A 21420-nucleotide genomic window follows, 5' to 3' on the forward strand; every position below is an offset into this window, starting at 1 on the left:
AGTGCCCCTTTTCACTTTCGGGAAGTACCCCTTCACCTCTGATTATTGCCCTATTTAAATGTGAGAGGTGCCCCTATTAACAAAATTATCGGTGCCCCTTTTATTTCAACAAATGCACATTTCCTTTATTATAAGTGCCTCTTTTTCATTCTCATAAGTGCCCCTTTTAAAATATGTTCAATGCCCCTTTTCAGGTGCGATATGTGACCCTTTTCATCTCTGATAATTTCCCTTTTAACAATGATACAATTCCAGCAAGTGCCCTTTTTGTTGGTGCTGCCCCCCGCTTTGGAAGTCGCTCTGCCGTCCCAGGACGTCATATTGCTCAAGTTGTCGAGGTGATGCATCCTCTCCACACTCAGCGCGCATCCATTGTCTTAGCCCATTGTCTTAGTGCATTGTGACGTCATATTGCTCAAGTTGTCGAGGTGATGCATCCTCTCCACACTCAGCGCGCATCCATTGTCTTAGCCCATTGTCTTAGTGCATTGTGACGTCATATTGCTCAAGTTGTCGAGGTGATGCATCCTCTCCACACTGCGCGCATCCATTGTCTTAGTGCATTGTGACGTCGCAGCTTCGGTACTGAGCATGTGCAGAAACTGTAACCATGGTGAATGATCCATGGACTAAGTTAGGCCAGGTTTAAACCATGGATCAGTTAGGCCACCTTTCGAGAAATGAAAATGACTTAGGTCAGCGGCCTAAGTTAAGCCTGGCCTAACTAAACCACGGACTAAGTTAGGCCAGGTTTAACTTAGGCCGCTTTCGAGAATACCACCCAATGTTCCTAAGCAAACAAATAACGACTAACTCACGAACTAACTTCATTAACTCACTACAGCACGCAGACTGACTATTAATCACCGACACCACTGTCGTATTATCAGACCAAATCAACACACGCCTGTTGCGAAAGGACTCGCCCCACAACTGAAGGCTTACCACAATAGGGAACAGCTCGAGAAAAGCAATCGACCGACCAGCTGCATTAAACTGTACAGGTCATTTCGATTGGGCCCATCTCCCACCGAAATAGATTCCAAACCCACAGCTGGCCGCCGCATCAGTAAAAAAACTGGAGCTGTGAACTATAATTGTGCCATGCCTCACCGCCTATCATGACTCTACCATTGAAATGAGTGAAGAACACCTGCCAAACCGCCAAGTCTGCCTTAGCCCCCTTTCCTAATCTAATCATGTGAAAAGGACGCTGTACCCCTCGAGTTAAATATATCAGTCTCCGCATAAACGCTCGGCCGGGGGCGATGGCCCTGCACATGAAGGTCAAACTCCCTATTATATATTGCATAAAAATAATAATAATAAACAATATTTATAAGGCGCTTAATACTGGTGTCTCTAAGCGCACCATATTCTGACTTAACAATTATTTACCAAAACTTATAATAAACACACAACTTATACATCTGTTCTTTATTCAATAAGTCATGCATATACAATAATAAAAAAATAAGATAAGAGTGAGATCAAACATACATACGAGAGGTCAAACATAGGATCAAACATAGGATCGAACAAACAAAAAATAAGACGGTGTGCATCACAACTGCAGAATATTATTTATGAATTAAAAAGGTGCGTTTTCAGCAAGGACTTGAATTGGTCGAGAGAATGAATATTATGAAAGTGCGCTGGTAATTTGTTCCAAAGGTTAGGGGCATTTACTGAGAAAGCTCGATCGCCATATTTTGTAACGGTACGAGGTCTGAGGGTTAACTGCAAGGTTGATGATGATCGAAGAGGTCTTAAAGAACTAGAAGAACGTAAGGAAATCAAATCTGAAAGATATTTAGGGGCTTGGCCATGGAGAATTTTGTATGTAAGAAGAAGAACTTTAAATGTTATACGATGGTGTATGGGAAGCCAATGAAGAGAACGCAATATTGGGGTTATGTGCTCAAACTTTCTTGAGAGAGCAACAAGCCTTGCAGCAGTATTCTGAATTCTTTGAAGTGGAAGTAGGGACGATTGTGAAAGACCAGAAAAAATTGAATTACAATAATCAAGGTGGGAGGATACAAATGCATGGGTTAATTTTGCAGTTGTGGGCCGGTCAAGTAGTTTCCTAATTTTCCCAATTTTGAAGATTCCAAAAGATGCCGATTTACATACGTTTTTAATGTGCTGTTGAAATGTAAGATTTTTGTTGATTAAAACACCCAGGTCTCGAACGTATTCACTGCCCTTCAGTGAGCCATCTCCGGTAACCAAGTCGGGGAAGGAATCGGTGTTTCTGAATTTGGAAGTAATGTGGATCATTTCAGATTTTCGTTCATTAAGGCAAAGTCTATTGTTAGAAGACCAGAACCTAATGTCTTCAAGGCAACTGCTGAGTTTCCGAGTCGCATCATCCTTCCCGTTAGGCTTAAGAGTTATATAATCTGAGTGTCGTCAGCGTACATCGCATGTTGAATCCCCTGGTGAGAGTTAATGACCTTAGACAGTAGGCTGGTGTAAAGAACGAAGAGAAGTGGGCCGATTACGGAACCTTGAGGAACGCCGCAGATCAGTGGAAATGTTGCAGAAGGCGTGTCATTGATGATCACACGTTGACTGCGATTGAGGAGGTATGAGCGTATCCAATCAAGCACAGTTCCGGTGATGAAAAAGTCATTTTCCAGGCGATGAAGTAACAGGGTATGGTCGATGGTGTCAAATGCAGCCGTATAATCCAGGAGGATGAGCACGACTTCATTACCCTTGTCTATGACCAGGAGAAGATCGTTCAGGACTTTAACCGTAGCAGTTTCTGTTGAATGGTGGTTCCTGTAAGCAGATTGATGAACAGGAAGCATGCCAAATCTCTCGAGGGGGGCCTTCAGCTGAGCAGCCACAATGCTCTCCAAGACCTTATCTAGGAAAGGTAGATTTGCAATGGGCCTGTAGTTGTTCAGTCCATTTGGATCAAGGTTCGGCTTCTTGAGAAGAGGAAGGAGTAGGGATGTTTTAAATGATTCCGGGACATGACCAGAAGACAAGGAGAGATTAAACATCTTGGTGATAACAGGGAGGAGTTCGTCAAGGGTGTCCTTCGAGAGCCACGTGGGAATTGGATCTAATTTACAGTGTTTAGATGGTAGTGATTTGATGAGCTTCCTGACTTCCGAATCAGATACAAGACATAATTGGGAAAGTTCATGATCAGACGACGGAGCGCAATATGTGACTGCTGGCACCGGAACTGAGTCAGTGAAGGAAGATACCAAATTGGATACCTTCTCGCTGAAGAACCTAGCAAACCTGTTGGCAAGTTCACTGTCAGATGAGTGATCCGGAATAATTGATGATTGATTTGGTGATGAGAGTGACTTTACAATGCTGAACAGTTGTTTGGTGTCAGCATCTGCAATAAGATTCTTGAGATACGTTGACCTAGCATTGTAGATGCATTCGTAGTAAGAATCGCATTCTCGACGATACAGTTCCCTGTCAACACAAAGCCCTGACTTGATCATACAGCGTTCCGCCCGGCGCCTTCGTCTCTTTGCCTGCCGCACGTCTTCGGTAAACCAAGGCGCTTTAGATCTAATTGTGACGGTTTTGACTTGAAGAGGAGCATGCCTATCAATCAAAGAACTCCAAAAGGAGTTGTATTGATCTGCAGATCTAGAGGGACATACAGGTTCAGAAAGTGGATGGAAGATCAGTTTAATGTCGTTGCGTAGAGAGTCCATATTGATGCTTCGAAATTTTCTGAAGCTCACTTCCTTCTTCGGGTTCTGGGGCCTGGTGAGGCTAACTGTAGCAACTAGTGCACAATGATCGGAAGGGAGTGAAGACAACAGCTTCACATGGTCGATGTCGTCTGAATCTCTGGTGAATAATAGGTCAAGGGTATGGCCTGCTCAATGCGTAGGTTCATGGACATGCTGCTTAAACCCAAGAGAATCAACTCCGCCCATGAAGGATTTTGCAAAATTATCATTGGGATCGTCAACATGTACGTTCAAATCACCTAAGAGTAGAGAGAAGTGATCGGTTACAGCAGCACCTTCAAGAAGAGTTAAAAAAATCCTCCCGAAAGGTGCTGTTAGAGACAGTGTTACTTGTGGAGGGAGGACGATAAATACAGTACAATCTAGCAGCAGAGGATGGGGTAAGGTTGATTATTAAATCAAGTAATTCAAAGGAAGAAAAATCATCATTGGAATTTACAGTACAACGAGCTGTGGATCTATAAAGTACAAAAATGCCACCACCCCTAGAAGACTTACGGGGTCGGTGAGTAAAATCATAATTAGGCAAGCATAACTTCATATCGGCCAAAGTGTGACCGTCCCTGTTATTATCCCCAGATAGCCATGACTCAGTATTGACTAATACATCAAGGTTATTGTCTACAACTAAATCAGTAACTGCATGTGTTTTATTGGTCAAGGATCGTGCATTCCATAGGCCAAGTTGGAGACCAGTGGATGGCACAGAAATAGGTGCAGAGTATTGTGACCTTGGGACCCTACGCTTACGGGGCTTATGTCCGCGGTGAGTTTGACGTCGGCTACCGATACCCAGCTCACAAACCCTGGTCCACAGGCTGAGATAGCAGCTGGTAAGGCTGTCTGTTCAACTGATAGAGAGCATTTAAATCATAGCAAATACGACTTGACGGTGCATAATCAGTATATTGAGATGTATGAACATGATCATGATCTAAGTTAAGACCATCGAGGTTATGTGGGCCTGGGTTAGGCTCAATATTGCCAGAAAGTAAGGTACTCAATTGGAAACTTGCTGTAGTATTATTATAATACAATATTGGTCTACTACAGAACTTCAAACTGCTTTTAACAGGAATGTGTGGATTCAACCACCATTTCCTTACAACAAAAGACAGGTCAGAACCACTGTGAGTTCTCAACACAGCTGTAACAAGTGTTACACACAAGAGCACTTTCAAAAGTCTAATACCCTCCATTGTAACAGGAAAATACCTTAAGAGGATTACACAAAAGGAGTATGTGTGCACAACAATTCATTCAGCTAGAATACAAAGATCACAGACTCAATGAAGTGTACAACAAGATATGCCAGAAAATGTACAGTAAAGTGAATGCAAATGGCAGAACATCAGAGTTCAAGTAATACAGAAACCAAGTACAAAAATGAAAACATAAGATAATCAACATTCAAACTAAATTACTCCTTGTAAGTCGACTAAGCTGATCCTTGACCTATAAGAACTCATTTAACAGCAACAAATAACAAAATTAAGCAATCTTTAAAGTGAAATTAGAGCAAAAACACAGAGCGTAAATGAGAGAGGCTACCCCTATGGAGGTGCACACCAAAATTGCAAATTCCTTAGTGAGATTTTGCTCAACTTCGAAACCTCATGCAACCTATGAACCAACTTAATAACTAGCTTATCTTGCGAGACTCGCACCTCAAATGCCTTGGAATCAATCTCGAGCCCTAAATAAGTTATGACCGAGACTGGGCCCACCGTCTTCTCCTCTGCAATTGGCACCCCGAAGCGTTCGCACACGGCCATGAAGCTGGGTACCCGCGAAGAAAAATTCATCGAGATAATGCAATGTGGTATTGGATTCTGCCACACGCCGTGCACAATACACAATACATTGGCATGCACCGGTCAAAAAAGTACTGACCGTCCACGCACATCCCTAGTAATTCGGAATCTTCCGGCCTAACCGGCAGCAGACGAAAGGCGGACTTGATATCTGCCTTCCCCATCAAAGTACCCACGCCTAACCGCGTCACCAAATTCAACAGCCGCGTCGAAAGATGAATAATTGACTGCACATTGAGATTGAGGAATGTTTTCATTCACCGACCCCCCCCCCCCCCCCCCTATTGGAGACGATAAATGCTGAATCAACCGAAATTCCCCAGGAGCCCTCTTAGGTACTAGACCAATGGGCGAACACCTGAAATAGAGGAATGGGGGGGGGGGGGGCAGGGGCGGATCTAGCTTTTTGCTAAGGGGGGGGGTTGACCAAAATAATGACGATGCGGAGCATCGTCCACGAGCCGCGAAGCGGCGAGCCGATTTTTTTGGGGGTGTTTATTTGAACCCCGTAAGTGATGTTTTCCTGGCATCTATTAACACAATGGAGACCATAAAAAGCAGTGCATGATAACGTCTTTTTAAATCAAGTAACAGTTTAATACATAGTTATATCCAGAGTTATCATGTGTTTGGTTAAGTTACCAGATGAGTTGAATATCTTCTCACAATATTTGCACTTGAAAGGGTTTCTCTCCAGCGTGCGTTCTTTTTTCTTTCTTTTTTTTTTTTTTTTTTTTTTTTTTTCCCTTTTTTTTTGTTTTTTTGTTTTGGGGCCGCCCAAGGGGGGGGGGGGGGGGTTGCAACCCCCCAACCCCCCCTGGATCCGCCACTGGGGGGGGGGAGCAAATGGGCCAATAATCCTTCCGAATTCTATTTCAACTAGCAATTTGTTCAACAAGACTGATTTATTGTCATGAGCAGACCTGAGATTCCTTGATCGGAGTGGAACCCGATCCCCTGTAAAATGTAACGAAAACCCGAATTAAAAAAATATCTGAAACGGAAACCGTTAATTAACCGACGGGCGTGTTCAAGATTTGGATATGAGGACAACATAGGAAACATAGCCTCCAATTTGACTGGAGTGGGGGCCAAGTCATACTTAGACGAGGATCTAATTCCTGTTGGTAGGGGTTCTGGCAATAGGGGTTCTGGCAATGGGGGTTCTGGCGATGGGGGCTTGGGTCTGCTGGGAACACGACTTAACTCCATGCCCGAATGCCCGACAACGACAACACCTGTGGGCAAAAATGCAGATCCCCCCCCCCCCCCCGGAGCAGTTTCCCCTGTTGAAGGCAAAGCACGTACCCTTCATCTCTCCTCGCCTTGCCTCGTTCGGAGTGAAAGCTTCTCTGACCCGCGTCTGCGGGCGTTGCATATTGCTACCTTGAAATGGGCGAAAAGAAGAGCTCCTCGGCCCGCCGCCAGCAATTAACAACAACCAAAGCTCCCCGTCGATGCTCGCCCATGATCGGCCTGGTCTTCGTGCCTCCCGGAGACGAAATTGGACATCATAGTCCCTCCACCCATATCCGCCATTGTTACGAGCCGCCTCCTCACCATATCCATGTACTTTAACAATTCTACCTCCCGTCCTGGATGCCTCTCCAGGTAGATAGACATATAGACTAGGAACACAGAGGTCCACTGCTCGATGCTTGTAATCCTCTGCTGCCTAGGCCGAGGTTGGAACTGAAAGCCGCCTGTGGCGGGCAACAACTGGAACGTGGTTCCAGTAGTAGGGCTATAATCGTTAGGCCTAATACTGGAAAGGAAGCTGTCCCTGTTCTGCTTCTGCAACAAAACGAGGTCGATATAATCGCCCTGCCAAATCTTTTCCTTCATCCCGGGTCACAGACGTTCACCACAGGCTGAGACAGAGTCTAAAACCCGTTAGATCTAGGTATTGGAGGCTCTAAAAAAATCGAGACCATCGTCACTAATCTCTACAGGCCTACTGTTGAGGCCAGCCATGCTGGAGGATCCAACCTCAGTCACCACTCCCTCCCCTAAGCCTTGCATCACCCTAGGCCAGGGAGCCCCAGGCCCAGGCCTAGTAAAATCCCCCTGACTACTATTAGGACTAGGTCTATTAGTACTAGTATTAGTAGGCCTACTAGTAGCTATATCTCTATCAATATCATTCCCGACTCACCGGAGACTTGGCCGTGGTCCGGAAGGTCCGCTTCGGTTGCGAAGCAAGCAGTAGTAGCACAAGTGGTAGGCCGACTTCGTCCACGGGGTCGCTCGCGTCGCTCCGTCTCCTTCGCCTTCAAAGTTAAACACGTCTTCTTCTTAGGCCGACCGGTCTTACTCTGAGCCTTAGCTTTCGGCATGATTATCCAAACAAGGCTACCCTCTACAAAAGCCACGAGAGAATAAAATATATGAGAATATCTCCGAGGTATATGTAAATCAATCAAATTGGAAGCCCTGAAGATCGAGAAAGACGAGTAGTCTTCCCTCTACAAAAAGCCACGAGAGAATGACATAATTTGCACGTGAATACGCTCCCGCACTCGCGTATCGTGTGTTCCGTGTGCAAAAGGGCGCGAATTCCGAGACACGCCACAAAAGCACGCCTTTTCTAGAAGGCGCGAAATACTTGACCAAATTGTAAACAAGCTAATTGCTGAGTCACCATGGTCAGCAAAACCAAAACAAAGCAAGTGGCTAACCAGCCGTGAATCAATATTTTTGAAAGCGTTTTTTGTAACTCTTTAAAATTCATTAGGTTTAAACCATTTATAAACTTTACACAAATCAAAATTAGCATTGCGTTCTAAATCTAAAACATTGGGTTGCGTATAGAATAATGTTGTATCATCTGCATACATTGTAAATTGAAATTTGTCAGAGGATTTAACTATATCATTGACATATAATAAAAATAGCAAGGGGACTAGGATAGATCCTTGGGGCACACCATTCTTAACTAGGGAACGACCAGAAGAATATTCATTAAATACAGTATATTGATAGCGATTATGTAAATAACTCTGAAACCAGTGAAGTGGTATACCCCTAACACCATAGTATTTAAGCTTATATAAAAGTATGTCATGATCCACAATATCGAAAGCTTTGGAAAGATCCATAAATATGCCTATTTCAAAATTATTATTTTGTATGGCTGTAATTATTTTGTCCTGTAAATCTACCAAAGCATGCAAAGTTGCATGATTTGAGCGGAATCCATATTGATTGTTGATAATATAATTATTGCTACTCAGATAAGAATAAAGACGTTTGTGCATACATTATTCAAGTATTTTAGACATAGAAGGTAAGATTGAAATAGGCCTGTAATTTTCAAAAGCATGACGATCATCTTTTTTTATAAACAGGGAACAATTCTAGCGATCTTTATTTTATCTCGAACAATTCCAGTAGCCAAGGATTGATTACAAATATGTGTTACTGGTTTGAAAATTGCATTGATAATTCTTTTTAAAATGACAGAGCTAATAGAATCCAATCCACATGAGTTGGTATTTTTCAGGTTTTTTTTTTTTAAACAATTTTCAATCATTTCACTTTCATTTATAGATGTTAGATATAAAGAGACAGCGCTAGGATTTTTCAAATAATCTTTCAAATCTGAGGATACAAAACTATCATCTTTGAGCAATGAAGCAATTGATTTGGCCGCGGTACATGAGTTAATGAAATGATTATTAAATTAATTTGCAATTTGTTGTGGATCATCTACACATTTAGCATCATGTATAAAATAATTGGGAAGAGAACTTGTTGATTTTCTCAGTAAATTATTCAAAACAGACCATGTGCCCTTAACATAATTATGCATACAAGTATTCTTCAATTTGTTAGAATAATACAATTTGTTAGGATGTCGTAGAATTTTGTTCACTTTGTTCCTATGAGCCTTGTATTTATTCGCATGAGAAGAAGAACAATCATTCAAAAAAACTTTCTGAAGCTTTTTTTTTCTTTCTAATACAACGTAAAATTTCTGGCGTAATCCAGGGTTTACGGATAAGTGGTTTCTTTGCTTTACGTTTAATATATGGTAAGTGTTTATCGAATGCATTAAGTAACTTTGATACAAAAAAATTCATAAGACTCGTTCACATCAGAGCAAAAATATATTGAGAACCAATCTGTAACATACAGTTCCGCAATCAATGCATTAATGCCATCATTTGTAATTTTGCGAGATAATTTTTGAGTATTTGATACATTATTTACATTACATTTAGTTTGAGAAAGATGAAAATAGGCAGGTGGTCTGGAATGTCCACACACAAACTTCCACTATCAACTGTAGAATTAATAACATTGGTAAATATATTATCAATTAAGGAAGCGGTATTTACAGTAATACGAGTAGGATTTTTTATGAGGGGTACGAGGCCATACGAGGAATTGATAATTAAAAAATTAGCAGCATCAGAACTACTTAAATGTTTAAGGATATCAATATTAAAATCCCCAGTAATGTATAAGTTCGAATGTTTACATTTGAGCTTACATAACATATAATCATAAAAATTCAAGAAATCATTAATATTACCACTTGGCTTTCTGTATATAACACCAACTGTAGTTTTGGTGTGACAATGATTTATGATATCAATAAGCATATATTCATAATCATTTATCTCATTCTCATTATAAAAAATATGATCATTTCTTACTCGATATTTTAACTGATTTGATACAACAAAAAAAGCTACACCTCCTCTTCGACCAACAAGTCTGTTGGAATTAAAAAATGTATAACCTTCTAGCTTAAAAGGTAAAAGTGGTACATCAGTAATCCACGTTTCAGACACTGCAATGATTGAAAATGAAATTTGAATTGATGATATAAATTCAGAAAATCTTTCGAAATTTTTCTGAAGGCTACGAGCATTGACATGTAATATACTGAGACCACGATGTTTATGAAACTTTATGTTAAACTCATTTGGTGTGTAAGAGCAAGAATTTGTATTCAATAAATTATATAAATTTAAATCTGGATCAATATCAGCTAACGGATTCATAAATAAATTCAATAATATTCATATTTTCCAATGCATCAGGGTATATATAAAGATTAAATTGTAAATACATGAATACTGGCTGCTGAAAGTTACAGTTAACAGTATAAAATTGATCCTGTTCCTCTGACATACGTTCAAACATACAAAGATAAAAAGAAAAATACAACATACTTTGTAAACAAATTATTAAAAAAAAGAAAAAGATACAAGCAATTTAATTATTAAAAACAGTGCAATAAAATAAAGAAGAGGAATATCCGAGAATATTCACTGATCAAAGTCCAGTTAGGAGGATAAAACAAATAACTGTGTATCATCCATCCAGGTAAAAGTTAAAAATGAGATAACCCTATTATTATTATCCTTCTTATCTCCGCTTCCTAATTAAAGTCACTTTAGTTGATCTTTGTTATGAATGACTTTAATGCCCAAATCTTTATCTTTAAACAGGGCAAAGATGCGCCCGTCTGAACTTCACACATTTTGTACCGTGGGACAAGCTTTTGTATGATTAAGTAGTTCCTGGTTACTAGACGTGAGGTCCTCGACTATTGACTTATTTTGACATTTCAGTCTGCGCCCATTCCTAAGGATCTCTTGCCTTTTCTTGTATCCTTTAAGCTTTACTATATTACCACGTGGTATCTGTCTGCCTTCTTTCTCCTTCTTTTTCCCTACTCTATGACTGATATCGATGTCTTCTAATCGAAGGTCTACATGTAGAATGTTATTCGCTATGTCAATTACGATCTTATCAGTGTTTTCTCCATTTCTTTCAGCGCAACCAAATACCCGAATACAGTTTCGTATGGAGTATTGTTCCTGAGCATTCACCTTGTTGTCTATTCTAGCAAAGTTATTTTGATGAGTGGCGACTTTCTCTTTGAGAATTGTGATTTCCTTGGATTTGTTGTCGTTGCTAGTCTGCAAGTCAAAGATATCTGCTTTCAGCTTATCAATAGACTCTTCCATTTCATTCATTCTTTTTTTAATAGATTCCTCAACCAGTTGAATAAAGCCTTCATTCGGTAGAATGTCTTTGGTGATGTCCTGCACTAAAGCAGGGTTACTACGCTCCTTGGTAGATCTAACTCTGGTGACAGGTGCTTCCACATTGCTTGACATTATTTGAAGAAATCAGGTAAGGGACCTCACATGAATGATCAAGAAGGGCGTCAATGGTACAAGACCAGCTGGAACTTTGGAAAGTAGCAATAGCTTTCTTGAAGAGACAATACACAAGTTACATAAACACATACCAAAGCTGGGAGTATAATAGAAAAAAATTCAATCCAATGTAGGCAAGTAGAGTCGTCGCCACAGTGCAGATGTGTACAAACTTTAGGGAAGATACACCACAACTTTGAATGCATGGGACTGTAGTAAACACATCACTTAGAGAGTAAATCTCAAATATTAAAAAGTCACCTAAAATATGACTCCAAGCGGTGACATCATTATTCCAATATATTTCTGGAGGATTTCAGTTGTGCAAAGAACTTTTACATGGTAAAAAGTAATCCAATATAATATCCAAAAGGTAGAATTTACAGAGCAATAAGAGAACACAGTAACAGGATCCGTTGACAAAGTCAACATCTGTCTTCATCTTACGCCAGTGTCTCTCTGATAACAGAATGTTTTTGTTAACCGACATATTTAATGAGACACTGCCCTCAGACATAGTAATGATGTGTTTTGTCATAGCAACGCGTCATGTGACTACGTTGTACGCGTTCATTTTATGAATATGCAATACTTTGTTATACAAACTGGCCCGTGTAATGCGCATGTAGGATATCGGCGCCTTTGCTGAATATTCAGTGTTTCATTTATCGCGCATCCTTATAACGCTCATATATTCATATATTCATATATTCATTATGTGTGATGTGTAGAGACGTGTTCCGATCTCTACAGTTTGTGGTTCTTTACAAAACACAGGCATTGTGTCTGATTAATGTCCTGGTACTTGCTTACAGGTTTGAGGAAGAGAACATATAATGTTTTCTATCGAAGTTGTTTTCCTTTTTCTGCAGTTTGTGTTATGCTATTGAATGTTGGAATGAAAGGACTAATCAGTCTGTCTTCGATATTAGAAAGATGATCTTCATGCTAGCTTTTAAATACTTTTTTTGTGTGGTTACTTTATCACCTTTAGATCTCACGATTATTGTTCAGAAGAAAGTTATAATTACTGATAGAAATTCTCTTTTATGGGAGAGATATGTTACGAAAATGCAAATTAGATGATTTATGAATATGCTAATTTTCAGACATTGCTCAAGTTGATTATAATAAACAACGAATTCGGATCAAAGGTAACCAATCACTCTCGATTTTCTTATCATCTTAATATGATACTAAGTTGTGAAAGGGGAAAATTATGAGTTAATTGCCCCGACCCTACAGTATAGACTTTTCGGTTCATTTTTAATTACACATGGTTGAACATAATAGTAATACAAAAAATTACAAGTCAAATGACCCCTGTGGTTGAAAAGATCATCTACCTCCTTAGAACTAGTAACCATTGTTAAATCGATATTGATACCCAACTTAAACTTCCTTTTTCTATCACTCCCAGAATCAAACTCACAAATTACTAGGAAAGTAAAGTAATGTTTTTACTAGTTTAATAGTATATGATGTTATAAACCTGACGTCATAAGAAGAAAACGAGTGAGGCATTTGTATAAGGATGGTAGAGTTTAAATGACAGATACTTTCATACATATAAAAACTTCCTTGAGATATCATGAATCAGAAGGTTTATAAATGACTTGGCAGACGAAAACTTTACTTGTCATATGTTTCTTTTATTTTAGCCTCCGTGGTATTATCCACAGCTATACATTGCGTCTCGGAAAAACGAAACCGAGAATTATCGATGTTTTATCATAACTTAATCACGATTATAATTAATAAATGACACATATTTGTAAGGCTTAGATCCTCTTCTTTCATTTGATGTCACTCATATGATACATATTTCACGCATGAGTGATCAAAATCAATTTGAAGAGAGGGAACCAAAAGGTCATTTGACGGTATTTGAGTTTCAAAGAGAAAATTACATTTCTAGAAAGTTCAGTTTTTTCCCTTTCATATGACACTTTTTCAATGCTGGTGTTGTTAAGTGAAATATCTTGTTGATCCTCTGTCATGACTTTGCATTTGTTGCATTGATTTTCATACCCCATCTTCTACAAGCCTTCTCCAGTTCATTTGTTGAAATTTGGAGGTTTTCAAATACGACTTCCATCAGGGTGGTGTCATCTGCATATCTGATGTTGTTGATACGCATGTCACCCATCTGTATTCCACTTTCTAGTTGTTGGATGTCCTTCATCACATATTACAGGAATAGGTTGAAGAGACTTGGAGAGAGGAGGCAGCCTTGTCTTACCCCAGTTATGACATCAAACCATTCAGTTATCTTCCCATTCACCACAGCTGAGCATTTGGTTTGTTTGTACATGCTCTCTATGAGGTCAACTAAGGACTTGTCCACTCCAATGGAACGCAGACATTTCCAGAGAGCTTCTCGCCATATGGTATCAAATGCTGCTTTAAAGTCAACAAAGTTCAGGTGGATTGGTATCCTTCTTTCTCTGGCCTTTTCGATGATCTGTCTGACGACAAATACAGCATCTGTGGTGCCCCTACGGCTTCTGAATCCACATTGTTCCTCTGTCAGATGATTCTCGATGGTTCCTTGTATTCTCATGAGGACCATTCTACAGAAAACTTTCCCGGGTATGGAGAGTAGAGTTATAGCTCTGTAGTTGGATGGATCCAGCTTGTCTCCTTTCTTAAACATTGGAGTGATGAGACCCTTGCTCCAGTCTTCCAGGGTTTCACCTTCCGACCACGCTGCATTTATTGTTTTGAGCAGGAGTTGTCTTATTGGTTATCCACCAGCCTTTACAGTTTCGGCAGCTATTTTGTCCCACCCGCAGGCCTTGTTGTTCTTCAATAGTTTTATTGCCTTCTCTACTTCTTCAATTGTGAAAGGTTCACTTGGGTTATCTGTAGGTTGTGGGTCAGGTATGGTCAGAAGAGCATTTTCGTCCCTTGGAAATTGCGTGTTAAGGTGAACGCTAAAATGTACTTCCAGCATTTCAACACATATGCGGGAGCAGTTTTTAAGATGCCTTCCTTGTTCTTTACAGCAGGTTGCATTTTGTCTCTCTCACCAGATAGTTTCTTCACCTTCTTGAAAAGATCGTGGCTGTTGTTCTTTGCGTGAGCTAATTCCATCTCGTCCACCTCCGTGTCAAGAATTTTCTTCTTCCACTGCTTCACTTCATACTTGACCGCTTTATTGAGTTTTGTGTAGATTTTTCTTGTTGTGGGATTGTTCATCATGAGGATTCTGGCTTTCCTCCTTTGTTCACAGGCCTTACAAACCTCCTCTGGGAGACCTTTAACTTGTCTCGACCTTTTGAAGCATACAATTTCCTCTGAGATATTATTGGTTGTATCTCTGAATTTCTTCCACAGCTCATCCACATCTGTGTCCGGGAGCTGAAGTAGTGGTTCAAAGGCACCTCCAATCCTGGCTTTGAATGCTTCTACAATGTTAGAGTCATTGAATCTGCCCACATCATAGCTTTTTGGGAGGCTCTTCATTCGCTTGGTCTTTGTAGGTGAGAACTTCACATTAGCCACTACTAAATTGTGGTCTAATCCAATGTTAGCTGAGCAGCACGATCTGCAGTTCTGGAACGTCTTTAAATTTTTTAATTGGGTGATAATGAAGTCTATCTGGTTTATGTAATGTCCACCTGGGGATGTCCAAGTTGCCCTTCTACATTCTTTGTGTTGGAAGTAGGTGTTACACACTGCCATTCCGTCAAACATGCAGAACTCCAAAAGTTTCTCCCCTCTTCTGTTGATCTGACCTAATCCATACTTGCCCAAAGTTGGAGCCCATACTCCATGGTCTGTTCCTACTTTCGCATTAAGGTCTCCTATGACAATTATGTTCTCCTTCCTAGGTACCTTCTGGATATGCAACTGGAGTGCATCATAGAAAAGGTCACTTTCTTGTTCACTATGTGCAGATGTAGGGGCGTAAACCTGGATGATATTCATGATCCCTTCTTTCATGTTGAATTTCGCTGTAATGATCCTCGGTAAGACTGCTTCGTAGCTCACCAAGCAATGCAGGGTTTGCTGGGAAATCATGATGCCGACTCCCTCCCGACTTATGTTATCTTTCCTGCTTGATAAAAGGATTGAGTACTCCTCTTTGTTTATAAGCGTCTCTGTGCCAGTCAGGTGTGTCTCACACAGACCTAAAATATATCCAGATCAAATCTCCGGGCTTCTCCAAGGAGTATATCCCAGTGCCCTGCTCTCTTCAGTGTTCTCACATTCCAGGTTCCGATGTTCAGCACACCAGATTTCCTTGTGTTGTAAGAGGACTGTAGAAGGAATATAGTAAGTAACATTTTATACAAAAATTAAGCATTTTTTTTTATCAACCTTCAACAATGTTACCGAGTCACTATAAGTCTTTTGTCAATTCCGTTTGTTGCTATGGCAGGTAGCCAGTGAAAACGAGTTCGTTTAATCAAATTATGGAAATGCAAGAATCACTTTAGACAAACAGAACTGTGTTATTCCTTGCTCATTTTTCCTGATTGAGGTGTCATATAAAAAGGCAGAAACTTAACTTTCTAGAAATGTGATTTTCTTTTTGAAATTGAGATACCGTCCGCCAAATGAATTTTGGTTCCCCCTTTTCGAAACGATATTAATTACCCATGCGTGAAATATGAAAAAGGAGGCTCTAAGCTTTAGAAATATGTGTCATTTATTAAATTAGGATAAAACATCGATAATTCTCGGTTTCGTTTTTGCTGGGACGCACTGTATATGGGATTCGAACATTACAAACAATTGGCCATTGTCACGCCTAATCTATTTTGAAAAGGGGTGCTTTTTGTCTTTTCAGATCTGGTTAAAATCAATGTAGATAATATTGCATGTCAGCCACTTTGGAATAATCCCAGGATTAAAGTGAATGATACAATATATTTTAATTGTTGGTGTATGAAGGGGGTACTCTTTATTAATGACATTTTGAAAGCGGATGGTACGTTTCTCTCGTATTTTGAATGTCAACATAAATTTGATACACAAATAGATTTCCTTCAATATTATGCGTAATGCAATGCTATTCACCCGGTTTAGAAAAGAGCGTTTTTCCCAAATTAATTGAACCTACATGTATTATACCTGAAGCATAACTTTTAATATTGAAAATGAAAAGAGGATCTTCTCATATTTACCAGTCATTCTTAAAACATAATGTGAACGAATGTAACAGCCTCACTAAATGTAAACAAAGTTCTCTGCTATAGATCTAGAAGATAAATCATGGTGTTCATATTGTCTGATTCCCTATCGGTCAACTGTTGATATAAATATGTGGTGGTTCCAGTTTAAGATTTTAAACAGATTAATTTACAGAAAAGATGCATTGCTAAAATTCCAAATAGTTGCTGATAAACATTGTACATTTTGTAACAGCAGTGAAGAGACGATTATGAATATTTGTTGTTACGGCCCATATAAAAATATAATATGGTCAAAACTTGAGCAATGTTTTTTTCATTAGACTAATATAATGGCCAAACTCACAAACTAAAATAAATTGTTTTGTTTGAAAGGAGCTCGTAACAACGCTTTAAATTGTGTCTTAACGATTGTAAGAAAGAAATCTGACACTAAATATAGGATTTCCCGTCCAAATTCGCGAGTTTGTCATTCGAATTCATTTACTTTGCATTTAAGTTAGCGCAGATCAGCTTTGCCATGCCAATTATCATTCAATTTTCCCGATTTTGTATTCAATTTAGGATTTTGGTCGAAGGATTTCATAGATCTGTCATTCAATTTAGAAACTGCTCAACTAGCATTCAAATTAATCGTCACTTGTCGAGGCGTCAATTTTATCATTCAAATTAACACCTGTCATTCGTATTCGAAATATTTGTATTCAAGTTAGGAATGTTAGGGGGGAGAAATGCAACACACGTTTACAGTTTAAAAAATAAAATAAAAAGCATGACCTACCATTGGGGTCTATTCTGTTATTCCATTTATTCATTTTCAGGACAATGCATATGGGTAAAGTCAGACATAAAGTAAAGAAGGGGCGAAATCAAGGGATATGGCATTTCTGCACGGACATGTTTATATACCCAGGAAAGGTGGGGGTACCCTCAATCGCCCCTTTTAAATACAGATTTGGAATGTTACAAAAGTAATTCACATCGTCTCTTACACTAGCTAGCACACCCCTCTGTTTTTCTAAAAGAGTTTCATAGTTTACTTGTCACTTCGCCATTTCACTTCGCCATGGAAGGTCACGTAAGATATAAGCGCATATCTGACGAGGACCGAGAGCGACTGATAGAAGCTTTCGAGGGTCACCAAGCTGACTATCTAGTGCTGGCCGATACACTGGGCATTAAGCGGTCTACTGCCAGATCTATCGTGGCGACTTATCTACGGACCGGCAGGCGACATAAGATGGCAAGGGGAGGTGTCAAAAACCAGAAAATAGACGACGAGATGAGAGCTCGTCTTCAAAACATTGTTGACACCAACCCTCTGGCCACGTTAGAGCAAATGAAGAGAGACATGGAAGCGGCATTGCCGCATAAGCCAGCAGTTTCCATTTCGACCATATCACGAGCTCTAGATGGTATGTTTATTACCCTCAAACTGGCTGAAGATGTGCCAGAGGGGAGAAATTCAGAAGCAACACTTGATCGTCGGGTGGAGTACGCTCAGTGGTTTTTGGCAGAAGGCGTGGTCGCCCACACAGTTTTCATTGACGAAACCGGCTATAACATCTGGACTCGTCGATCCTTCGGCAGGGCACCCCGCGGTCAACCGGTTCGAAGAGTTGTTAATGGACAACGTGGAAAGAGATGTAATGTCACGTTTGCGGTTTCAGGGGAGGTAGGCCTGATGCACCACGTCATTGCATGCGAGACAACCACTAGAGCCACCTTTGAGGACTTCCTCGCCGAAACTGCACGTCAGTGTGCAATAATGTTTCCTCCAGGTGAATCAGTCGTCATGATATACGACAACGCCAGACCGCACGTGAGGGCTCAGCTCCCCCATGACGTTGATCCAATCATCCAGGTTAGGCTCCTGCCTCCCTACTCTCCGTTCCTCAACTTCACCGAGAACGCACACTCTGCATTTAAATCCAGAGTTAAGAGGGATTTGGCACGTCCTGAAATACAGCAGGCGATAGGCGATCGGGAAGCTGCTGAGCAGGCAGGACTGACGATGGAGAGGTGGCGAGTAGACATCGTTTGTCGTGTAGCCAGGAGGAACGTCGACGCCATCACACAGCAGAAATGCATGGGATGGTATCGCAGAATGCAGACCTACATCCCCCAATGCCTTGCCCGCCAGCAGATCGATGGCTAAAGACTTGGTTAAAATGATGAATCATGCTCAAAAATTGTGTGACTCTAGTCTCTACCCCTATATATTGTACACGTCCTCCATAATGAAATTATGATAAATTTATGATGAAACACAAGACAAACAACTTCCTGTCATGAAAATGTATAAACATAATTAGTGAGACCATCAAGTCCGCTGATGCAAGTATATATAGTTTTTTTCCCTTAACAATCAAACTTAAATGCCGATGAATATCAGACAAATCTAATAAGTCTAAGTGTATAAATGCCATAAAATAAAATATGATGAAATACACATGAAAAAAACAATCTTGAAAGAAAAAAAAAGAGCTATAAAAGATGTGTAAGAAACAAGAAATATATATTGACCATCAATTTAAGTGCACAAAGTGCTAAATTGAATGCAACAAATGAATTAGAATGCTAGAAGTACACCGTCGCGATGTCAGAAAATCGTGTTGCGCTAAATCGAATGACCAAATGGCGAAAGAAGCACTTTGTTCATTAATTTGAATGAAACATACATAGATTCTAACGAAAACTTCATAGATTTGAAATATAGAAAAAGGAATATAAAACCGAGATATACCCGCCAGCACTAAAACCGTCGAATTTGAACGCAAGACAAATGAATTCGAATGACAAACTCGCGAATTTGGCCGGGAAATCCTATAGTACATGTTTTTATTTTTTGTGTGTCCCAAAATTTGAAAACAAATTGGTCGACGATATTTCATTTCGTTCGAGGGGGGGGGGGGGGGGGGGGGGGGGGGGGGGGGGGGTGGTAAGGTCAACTTTTTGGGTCACCTATTATTACCATTTAAAAAAATTTTTTTAAACAAAATAACAAAGGGGGGGGGGGTTCCTCAAAAACACACACATAACAGAAATTAAAGGGGGATGGTTCAAACCCCAAATTCCCCCCCCCCCCCCCTGCGTACGCGCCTGCGTCAGGTATACGCTAGGGACACGCAAGAAGAACGTTGGGCTGGCTAAAGACACGTTCAGTACGCGTGATCAGCACGCTCATATTCGATGCATGTTGGAGGTTGGACATGCGTTTGAAACGCGCTAGGTACGCGCTAGGTGTGCACTGGGCGTTTGCTAGACAGCGGCCGCCGAACTCGCAATAAATACACATCGTGTGCTTCGCGTATGTCTGGCGTTGGTCTAGTGCGCTTCGCGCATATCTGGTGTCCTTTTGGCTTTTACATGCTTATCAAATGCTCATAAAATCCCGACGCAAACAGCTACTGACGTCGAATGCATAGCGTTGGTCCAGCCCGCTCGACACACGAGTAACGAATGATGACGCACTGACCAAAATTTCAAATTTTCAATGCGAAGGCCGTGTGTCCCCATGTGTGTCCTTTATGGCCCGGTCACACATAGAAGACGCATGGCCGGCGCATTGAAAATCGGAAAAAAGTCGTGAGCCCGACCTTTTTCAGGATTTTGGAGGGGTAAATATTGGTATATAAATGTGTGAAAATTAAAGTTGTATTAAGAACAACACACCCTCATATAAGAATATTTAAAAAAACTGAGGAATATACAGCACTTATTTATAGACATTATGTAACAATATTATTTTGATATCATCAGAGTTAAATGCTCATTGTTGACACATTTTCAGTTCCAACTTTAGTTTCAACCAGCCAAGGCATTATTTCAAATCAAAATGTTAAATGAAATGATAACTGGTCGTGAATATATTCATATCTTTATGATTGTCAAATTGTCATGTTTTAGTAAGTTACAAAGTTTCAAGCCAAACACTTATCATTTAGTGCTAATCAAGATTCATGTTTCAATTCACCCTAGATGCAGTTCTTGAAGAAGTGGAGGAATCCGATGAAGGTGATTGGGCAAATATTTGTTCTAAATATAGTAATTCAGTTAGATAAATTAATATCTTGCACTGATACACTGTCGCTCATAAAGGTGGAATTTTTTTTTTATCCCAATTTATGGAATTATTTTAACAATAATTTTAAAAAAATAGATCTAGATAATAGTATACATTCTCAGATTTTATTGAATAATAATTTGCCAATGTGTGTTTTGCGTGACTGCTAAAGCATGTGTATGGTACTATGCTTATCAACTAGGGGACCTATATGCCTTTAAGTCATAAATGATAGAAATGAGGATTAATGCCCCACAAAAGGGCACTAATATATAGCACATCGACACGGTTGATCCTGGGGCCTCACAGTTACGAGGCCATTGCTTTGTCACTGAACCATGACTGTACGCAGCGGGGGCTAGGGTAGGGGGCAGTTTCCATAAATTAAAAAACAAAACAGAAAATGCAATACATTTTCAATAATTTATTGCATTTTACCCCGGTCCCAACATAAAAAAATCTTCTGTGTGCCCATGCCTT

At 40.1% G+C, this 21420-nt stretch overlaps 1 protein-coding gene across 1 annotated transcript; it reads left to right on the forward strand.

Annotated features, from left to right (window-relative positions):
- The first annotated feature begins 17940 nt into the window (after nucleotides 1-17940).
- On the forward strand, nucleotides 17941-19032 carry LOC105444432. Its single transcript, XM_011678681.1, has one exon. The coding sequence runs from the start codon at nucleotides 17941-17943 to the stop codon at nucleotides 19030-19032; it is 1092 nt and encodes a 363-aa protein (XP_011676983.1).
- Nucleotides 19033-21420: the final 2388 nt, after the last annotated feature.

This window comes from Strongylocentrotus purpuratus, unplaced genomic scaffold (assembly GCF_000002235.5).
Source record: "Strongylocentrotus purpuratus isolate Spur 01 unplaced genomic scaffold, Spur_5.0 spur5_scaffold_12, whole genome shotgun sequence".
Lineage (NCBI taxonomy): Eukaryota > Metazoa > Echinodermata > Echinoidea > Camarodonta > Strongylocentrotidae > Strongylocentrotus > Strongylocentrotus purpuratus.